Source organism: Tachysurus fulvidraco, chromosome 1 (genome assembly GCF_022655615.1).
Source record: "Tachysurus fulvidraco isolate hzauxx_2018 chromosome 1, HZAU_PFXX_2.0, whole genome shotgun sequence".
In the NCBI taxonomy this organism is placed as follows: domain Eukaryota; kingdom Metazoa; phylum Chordata; class Actinopteri; order Siluriformes; family Bagridae; genus Tachysurus; species Tachysurus fulvidraco.
Genome location: NC_062518.1, coordinates 2,617,414 through 2,627,413, shown reverse-complemented (window position 1 = coordinate 2,627,413; position 10,000 = coordinate 2,617,414). Strand labels below are relative to the sequence as shown.

Genomic DNA, 10,000 nt, shown 5'->3' with positions numbered 1-10,000 from the left:
TTACGATAAGGACAAGAAGTAGGACGTGTTAATATAGGATCAGCTTTCCAGCGCTGGAGAGAACTGAAGGAGCAGGAAGTTGGCCACATATTCACAGGTTGGAGTTTCCCGAGTCAATAACTCCTGAGCTAAACGCTGTTACTACACAAATAACACCTCTTTTCTATCGTAGTAATGTAGAGAGGCAGCTACAACCGCGTTTTGTGTAGTAACAGCGTTTAGCTCAGGAGTTATCGACTCGGGAAACTCCAACCTGTGAATATGTGGCCGACTTTACTTAAGACGCCGAGGCGCTTTTTTCCTTCTCGATAGGTGAGTAACGTTGGTTTTGCTTTGTTACACAGAACTAATATATGCCTTTGTCCTTTACATCATTATGCTTGTGTGGCATTTTTGCTTGTTTGTTTATCTACAATCGTATCGTTCTTCCCTTCAGCTATGATAAAGACACGTTTCTTTCTGTTAGTCGCCTGGGTTACGTGTGTATGTGTGGGCGGAGCTATCGATACAGGGGTGGGACCTGTTTGGGTTAGGGGCGTGTTTGTTTTGGTGATTTCAAATGTCAACATTGGCTTTCAAACAACGGAGACCCCACCTTTAACATTGTGTGTTTAGATCAAACTAATTATGAATCGAAGTTTTTATGTTCTTTTTTTTTCTTTTGTACATTTCTTTTAATATACTAGCTTTATAACACACTAGTTTATCGAATATATTACATTTTAAATAATTATTTCAGAGATAAAGTAAATAAACAGAAGCACACAGAAGTATGTGCGGTATGTGTTTCTTTTTGTTCTACACTGCTGAAATGAGCCCCTGCAGCTTCAAGCAACATAATTAACAACTCGTAAAATAAGCCGCTATTTATTTAATGGCTCCATTTGTGCAATGAAATGTGTGTGGGGGAGTGTGTGATTGTGTGTGTGTGTGTGTGTGTGTGTGTGTGTGTGTGTGTGTGTGTGTGTGTGTGTGTGTGTGTGTGTGAGAGACCCTGATTTTACACCCATGTGTTTACAAAAGCTTATTAAAGCAGGAGTGAAATGAATGCTGTGTATACTAAGAGGTACAATCGAATATCTTTTTAATTTTGTGTTATAACTTGTGTAACTACGTTCGTTGCGGGAAACAACTAAATTCAAGAAAACGAAGAAATTAATTTCTGTGGAATGACATTCCTTTTCTTTTCTAGGAAAAAACAATTCCTCTTGGAATTAAAGGTGAAGAGCAGCATTTATCTGTGATAGGTCGTGGGGAAGTCGTGGCTTAATGGTTAGAGAATTTGACTCCTAACCCTAAGGTTGTGTGTTCGAGTCTCGGGTTCGAGTCACTGAGGTGCCCTTGAGCAAGGCGCCGAACCCCCCAAGTGCTCCCCGGGCGCTGCAGCATAAATGTGTGCTCTAAAAGCTCTAAACGGTGTGTGTGTGTTCACTGCGGTGTGTGTGTGTGTGCACTTTAGATGGGCTAATTGCAGAGAACGAACTCTGAGTATGGGTCACTGTACTTAGCCGTATGTCACGTCACTAGTGTTTTTGGCTAACGCTCAATAAAAATAAATTTGAAATGTGTGTGTGTGTGTGTGTGTGTGTGTGTGTGTTGTACCTTCTCCGAGTGTGCTCTCCTGTGCTGTGGCGGAGGCTTTGCTCGCTCCACGTGACGTATAAGCCTTCACATAGAAGCTGTAGCTGGTGGACGGTTCGAGATCAGCGACCACTTGCTGGAGCGTGACTTTACTCACCGCCTCCTGATACTCCATTTCTACCGGGTCTGAGGACGACAGAGTAAACGGTAATAAACCTTACTTTACATAGTATGAAGTAGTCATTAGTCATTCCTAACTGGTTCTAACCAGTTGCCATAGATCACGTGCAAACGTTCTAACTTCATACTTTTTATATTTCAGAACATCGACCAAACATGTTGACACTTACCAAGAAAGTTACGTTACCAGGAAACCATAAAGTGTCCAATAAACATCTCTTCATCTCTTTATATCGAAGTTTACTACATCTAATTCGCTGTTGCTATAGAAACAGTAACTTCTTAGATCAGGGCGCATCGGTACAAGCTTGTCGTTCATGTTACAGTCGGGACTTTTTTGCTTTTACAAAAACCACATACACCTTCTGACCAATCAGGTTCCAGAATTCGACAGCGCTGTTTTTTAATGTAAAACGAAACACCGAGCCCTTTCGTCTGGATTCACAGGAGAAGTAATTGTATTATTTCCCCCGATGTTTATAGCAGCATTATTGCTACATGAGCTGGTAATAAACGGGCTGGTGGCTAAGGAGCTGTTAACCGACACGGCAGCGTGGGAGTAATTTACTGCACTGCACATAACGGCAGCAGTGAAAAATTGAAGTCGTACGCGTTTCCGTTTTCCCAAAGTGTTATTCATTACGAGTTCATAAAAGATTCATTACGGTTCCTTGACAAATCCGTGTGACGGGTTCAAGGCTCTTCTAGACGTTCTGCGGTTTGACGTGTGTTTTTGTTTCTGTCTTTTCTTTTGCTTTGTCTCTTTCAACCACTGACCCTGACCCCAGACATAATCCAGGGTGGGAAGTCTTTACGAATGGAGCAGACGGTGGATCTGAACGTAAATATTCCCTTTTAAGTGCCTTTATTTTATAGAAGACTGAGGACTGAGTTCAGCTTCTTCACCCACAAGTCTCTTGACATTTTCTCTCTCTCTCTCTCTCTCTCTCTCTCTCTCTCTCTCTCTCTCTCTCTCTCTCAGAAAAATGGGTTCACCCTAACAGAAACACCCTAACAACCACCTGGAATACAATAGCAACAACCTACCAGCACCCTAGCAGCCACCCTGCAAAACCCTAGCAACCATCTGGAATATCGCAGCAACCACCTAAAATACCATAGCAACCACCCAGCAAAACCCTAACAACCACCTGGAAAACCACAGCAACCACCTGGAATGCAATAGCAACAACCTACCAGCACCCTAGCAACCACACAGCAGCACCCTAGCAACCATCTGGAAAACCAGATCATGCACCCAGCAACCATCTGAAATACCATAGCAACCACCTAAAATACCATAGCAACCACCCAGAAACACCCTAACAACCACCTGGAATACAATAGCAACAACCTACCAGCACCCTAGCAACCACCCTGCAAAACCCTAGCAACCATCTGGAATATCACAGCAACCACCTAAAATACCATAGCAACCACCCAGCAACACCCTAACAACCACCTGGAAAACCACAGCAACCACCTGGAATACAATAGCAACAACCTACCAGCACCCTAGCAACCATCTGGAAAACCAGATCATGCACCCAGCAACCATCTGGAATACCATAGCAACCACCTAAAATACCATAGCAACCACCCAGAAACACCCTAACAACCACCTGGAATACAATAGCAACAACCTACCAGCACCCTAGCAACCACCCTGCAAAACCCTAGCAACCATCTGGAATATCGCAGCATCCACCTGGAATACCGTAGCAGCCACCTACCAGCACCCTAGCAACCATCTGGAAAACCATAGCAACTATTTAGCAACACCCTAGTAATCACTTTGAACACTATATGAACTATTTATTAGTACCAAAAGAAAAAGTCACACGGAATACCTTAGTAACCATCTAGCAACACTCTAGCAGCAACCTGGAATACAAGAGCCAAAACCTAACGGTGTGATTTTCTTAACTTTGTACCTGCAGTCTTGCGGATGTGAAGCACGTAGCCGATGATGTCCTGTGTGTTTTGAGCTGGCTCGTTCCACGACACCTGTATGGAGGTGGGCGAGAGGGCATCCGCGCGTACACCACTCGGGACGCCCGGTAACCCGTCGGCCCACAGGACCGTGAGACGTGCGCTGGCCTGAGAAGAGCCAGCGCTGTTCTCCGCTATACACTGATATATCGCTTCATCCTCCTGGCTGATGCTGGAGATAGTCAGCGTGCTGCAGAAAGCAGAGAAAAAGAGAAAGGAAATGATTTAGATGCTGTATTCGGTTCATTTGGTTTAGAGCTTATACAAACATCTCTCCATATTGGATCTGCCTCATGCTGTCTGAATGATGGATATTATGTTTGATGTATTCGCACGGCTCGGATCGACACGATCAATTCTGGAAGGGCCGCTGATGAGATAACGCTCCTGCAACCGATTCAATTCGGGGAGCGAGTGAAAGGGAAAGGAACCGTGCTACACTGCAGGGACATCCACAGCATCAAAGCACTTAAATCCCCTTTATAAAGACACCTGAAGCAGAAACCACAAACCAGCACTCGATCATAGCGTCCTTCAGACCGTATTAAAGACAAAAAAAAAATGCTGTTAGCTTTTATTAACTATTTTAAATTTCCTATTTTTTTCCAGCACTGTAAAAGATTATTTTTTTGACAGATTACTGTATTTTACTCTAAAGACATTGCAACACTTTAAATTTAGAGTTAGACACTACATTTCTAAGGCAGACGCTACAATTCTGTCAGGCTGGAAATAATTCCATGCAGTAATCTTATGTTAAGTTTGTAGAATAAACGATACGATAAAATTCACACAAAACGTGTGAACATAAACACGAGCTTCACTCTCTCCGAATCATTTTCATTGTTGAGTCATTTTTGAGTCATTTCTCTCTGAATCGTTTTGATTCGGAGTCATTTGCATTTTTCTTGATAATTCACCTTTTAAATTTCGAATTTCACCTAAAAATCATTCATTCTAGTCAAATCAAATCAAATCAAATCAAATTTTATTCAACTGTCCGGTATATAAGAATAAAAAGGAATACAGTTTAGGATAAAAAAAAAAAAAGGAGATAGAAATTGTCCGTAGTGTGTGAGTGTGTGAGTGAATGAGAGTGTGTGTGTGTGCCCTGCGATGGGTTGGCACACTGTCCAGGGTGTATCCTGCCTCGATGCCCGATGACGCCTGAGATAGGCACAGGCTCCCCGTGACCCGAGAAGTTCGGATAAGCGGTAGAAAATGAATGAATGAATGAATGAATATAATATTTACACTTACATACATCTGTTGTGTTCTTAAATAAATGCACTTCTAAACTCACGGCTCGAGCTGAGAATAATACTCAAAGACGCTGCGTTGAATTCTTGACTTTGTATTCAAGACCATCTTGAATATTTACATTCCTGATTTTATTTTTTTTTTTTTTACATTTTTTATTTCTTTATGAACGAAAGAAAGACAGGATAAATGAATGAATGAATGAATGAATGAATTACTGGATCTGCATTTTGTTCGAAAAATGAACTGAACGTTGTTTATTCTTTTATAAAATAACATTCACTTCAACATTTCTTCAACTTATCCCTTAAAACCCCAACAACCCTAAAGAAACCTTGTTTTTGATCTAATTCGAATCCGTTCAAAGCTCGAACAAAGAGAAAGCAAATTTACAAATCGAGCGCTCAAAGCACTTATGAACCCTGAGGAAAAAAAACGTGAGCGGAGGCAGAGAGAGAGAGAGAGAGATTTAATCTTTTCTTTTTTGCCAGGGTTTTAAAAAGTACCGAGTGTCTCGCAGGCGTCTGTGTCTCATCATCGCTCTCTTATTCCCGTGTGTGTTTATATGTGATCGAGTGTATTATACACATATGAATATATGAATATATTATCTGTTTTTTTCTGCTAATCCTGAGGCAAAGAAAAAAAAAACATTCAACAGATAAATGAGTCGAATAACAAAATATGCAAATAAAAAAATTTCTCACAGCATCCTGTCTTTCTTTCGTTCATAAAAAAATAAAAAATGTAAAAAATAAAAAATAAAATCAGGAATGTAAATATTCAAGAAGGTCTTGAATACAAAGTCAAGAATTCAACGCAGCGTTTTTGAGCATTATTCTCAGCTCGAGCCGTGAGTTTAGAAGTGCATTTTTTTTAAGAACACAACAGATGTATGTAAGTGTAAATATTATATTCATTCATCCATTCATTCATTCATTCATTCCCTACCGCTTATCCGAACTTCTTGGGTCACGGGGAGCCTGTGTCTATCTCAGGCGTCATCGGGCATCGAGGCAGGATACACCCTGGACGGAGTGCCAACCCATCACAGGGCACACACACTATCATTCACTCACTCACACACACACACACTACGGACAATTTTCCAGAGATGCCAATCAACCTACCATGCATGTCTTTGGACCGGGGGAGGAAACCGGAGTACCCGGAGGAAACCCCCGAGGCACGGGGAGAACATGCAAACTCCACAAACACAAGGTGGAGGGGGGAATCGAACCCCCAACCCTGGAGGTGTGAGGCAAATGTGCTAACCACTAAGCCACCGTGCCCCCCCACCTGACAGCATGTGACACCAAATGACACGACATGCAGGTTTTTAAACCTGACGTGAAACCGTCCAGCTTATTATAGGCTGAGATCTTTACAAAGTGCGTTATTGTTAACTCCCAGAGATGTGTGCAGTGAAAATAATCCATTGTAAGCCCGAGACACAGTCAGAGAGTTCTTATTTCAGCTATAACTTAATACAGCATCTCAGGGGAAAGAAAAAAAAAGATCTAGACGTCTGTGTGAATACATTTCATTCTCACGCTGAGTCGAAAATCACGCTCACGCGGCGCTCGAGATTCGATCTTAAAAGCCTCCGTCTCAGAATAAAAACCGCTCCACCAGGACTGAGAGCACTGAGAGATGAATTGGAGATGAATTTTCCTCACCTGTTGTTGTTCCTGAGCTTGACGTGACCACCGGGTTCCAGGATCTGGCCGTTCTTTAGCCACGTGAGCTGAGGAGACGGCTCACCCTGTGCCAGACACGTGAAGATGGCGGTGGTGCCGACGGGACGTGCGACGGACTGAGGAGGCTGAACGAACTCCGCTGGAGCTGCACAGGTAAACGGACACAACATAACACAGCTTAATATCATTTATAACATTCAGCATAGAGCGAACACGAGTCTATGTTTGGAACAAACACAAAAATGTTTGCTAAACTTTTCTAAATCGAAAAAATCTAATCAATTTAAAGCATTTAGTTTAGCAGAAAAAACAATTCAGCAGCACAGCACACGGTCTAAGTAATAATAAGATGTCAATTAGTTAAGGCAAGAGAACAAAGGTGCAAAAATTGTACTCGCGTGTTACATTAAAGGTGCGGTCTCCGTTGTTTGAAAGCCAATGTTGACATTTGAAATCACCAAAACAAACCTTGTATCGATAGCTCCGCCCACACATACATACGTAACCCAGGCGACTAACGGAAAGAAACAGGTCTTTATCATAGCTGAAGGGAAGAACAATACGATTGTAGATAAACAAACAAGCAAAAATGCCACACAAGCATAATGATGTAAAGGACAAAGGCATATATTAGTTCTGTGTAACAAAGCAAAACCAACGTTACTCACCTATCGAGAAGGAAAAAAGTGCCTCGGCGTCTTAAGTAAAGTCGGCCACATATTCACAGGTCGGAGTTTCCCGAGTCGATAACTCCTGAGCTAAACGCTGTTACTACACAAAACGCGGTTGTAGCTGCCTCTCTACATTACTACGATAGAAAAGAGGTGTTATTTGTGTAGTAACAGCGTTTAGCTCAGGAGTTATTGACTCGGGAAACTCCAACCTGTGAATATGTGGCCGACTTCCTGCTCCTTCAGTTCTCTCCAGCGCTGGAAAGCTGATCCTATATTAACACGTCCTACTTCTTGTCCTTATCGTAAGTCTTTCTTCTCTTTCTTTCTTTGTTTTTATCCTCCATGTCGATGTTAAAACCGCTTTCTGCTAATGTCACACACGCGCACCGAACACTCTCTCCGCCCATATCGACAAGACACGCCCCTTTCTGCTCATTGGCTACACGTTTGTTTTGTATTTGCTTTGTTTGTTGTCCCGAATTTCACAAACAACGGAGACCCCACCTTTAATGGAATAAAACAAAATGTGTCAAAACTATAGAATACACATAGAACTTTTCTGGAATTTTCTTCTACACACATACACACACACACAAAAATAGCAGTTGTTCAATCACCAGCATCCCATTTTCTCTTTCTAAAAGTTAAGACAAAAAAAAACAAAAAAACAAACAAACAAACAAACAAAAAAACATGTCATGTGACTGAGAAACAAGAAAACAACCTCCTCTGTCCTGAGGACTTTGCTGTGATTGAACGGTGTTTAATAAATCTTAAATAAACACGTTCCATGTGACAGGATCATAAATAATGGTAAAGTTGTTATTATTTTTTCAATTACGTGTCGCATCTGTCATACGAGACCCTGTGATGGAGTTGTTGCTATAGAAACAACAGGAAGCGCAGTGTTCTAGAACGTGACTTCTGATTGGAGGCTTCATCACACTGGGGTTTAGCAGCAGATACAGTAACAGATCAGGAGATGCTTTCGAGTCGTTCTTCTGTGTTTTTATATTTCACGGAGACGCTCGACGCTCCGCTCAGAGTCACTGATGAGCTCGTCGTTAGTGCCGACTCGAAACGCTGAGAAAGTTTGATTCTTCTGGATCTCAGATCTGTGTGATATCATTGAATCGCTCCGTCATCGGCCTCGCTCTGACCTCGGATGTTCACACTTAACGCCAGCACGCCTCGGTTTGTGTAACCTGCGGTGCTCCTCTGCACTCACGCTTCGCTCCGTATCATCATTCGCCATGCTGCCAAACACCATGTACATGCAGATGATATTCAAATATGTTCTCAGTTCATACCTACGGCGTCTGCACCGCTAATGAGATCATCAGTAACTGTCGAATGCTTGATTCTGATTGGTCAGAAAGCGTTCGGTCGTTTTCTATAACAGCAGCTCTGACCGTGAAGCAGCTACAACCTGAAGGTTTGTTTTCTATTAAAGGGATTCTTCTGATATGTAGCGTTTCTATAGTAACTGCTTGTTCGCTGGTACACAAACAGATTAAAAAGTGTGTCGTTGTTGATAGGTTTGTTTAGCGGATGTTCCAACACATTAAATGTAACTAGAAACAGATAAAAATGACATGCGTTTGTTTTTTTATTAAATAAAAAATGAAATAATTTCAATTAATAGGAAAGAATATTTGAGCGACAGTCTTACTGCATCACATCAGATTTTATTATTTATAAAATAAATATATTATTATTATTATTCATTCATTCATTCATTCATTCATTCATTTACTACCGCTTATCCGAACTACCTCGTGTCACGGTGAGCCTGTGCCTATCTCAGGCGTCATCGGGCATCGAGGCAGGATACACCCTGGACGGAGTGCCAACCCATCGCAGGGCACACACACTCTCATTCACTCACACACACACACACACACACTACGGACAATTTGCAGAGATGCCAATCAACCTACCATGCATGTCTTTGGACAGGGGGAGGAAACCGGAGTACCCGGAGGAAACCCCCGAGGCACGGGGAGAACATGCAAACTCCACACACACAAGGCGGAGGCGGGAATCGAACCCCCGACCCTGGAGGTGTGAGGCGAACGTGCTAACCACTAAGCCACCGTGACCCCCACTTTATTATTATTATATATTATTATTTTATTTATTATTTTCCAGAGCCAGTGGCTCAGGTTTCGATCTGTACAGCGCAATATCTGAAAATATCTGTTCGTCGTTCTAAAATAAAATCATATTTCTTTTACTTCCATTTCAAAAATAACCTCGTAACTATTTTGCCACAGAGAAATAAAAAACGTGAGGAAATAAGATGTATTAATATTCGACGCACTGACGAGGCTATAAGGAAGACAAATTAAGACAAAACAAGTGGCTTAGCAAGAACATGGATTTGCGTGAGGCTTTAAGCGTTAAGGCTAAACTCAGATTAACGCGATATCATCTCGGGTGAACAGAAGGACGTAGAGTTTCCCTACAGATCCGTTTCGTTTCAAACCCGAGGCGGATCTTAGGTTTACTGTGAAGTGTAACGAGCTTTCATTCTCTCAGCGCTGCCTCTGGAGTGCCATACGACCTCTCTAATATAGATCGTCTCTTTCCTGTTTCATTACCTCGACCCGT

General features: G+C 42.0%; 1 protein-coding gene across 1 annotated transcript in view; it reads right to left on the bottom strand.

Annotated features, from left to right (window-relative positions):
* Positions 1-10,000, bottom strand: part of igdcc3 (immunoglobulin superfamily, DCC subclass, member 3) — an 84,133-nt gene that overhangs the window by 6,004 nt on the left and 68,129 nt on the right. Inside the window, exons 7-9 of the mRNA XM_047818737.1 lie at positions 6,693-6,858; positions 3,696-3,943; positions 1,603-1,767 (exon numbers count right to left, since the gene is read on the bottom strand). Of these exons, the coding sequence (XP_047674693.1) occupies positions 1,603-1,767; positions 3,696-3,943; positions 6,693-6,858 (579 nt within the window). The remainder of the gene's footprint in view (positions 1-1,602; positions 1,768-3,695; positions 3,944-6,692; positions 6,859-10,000) is intronic.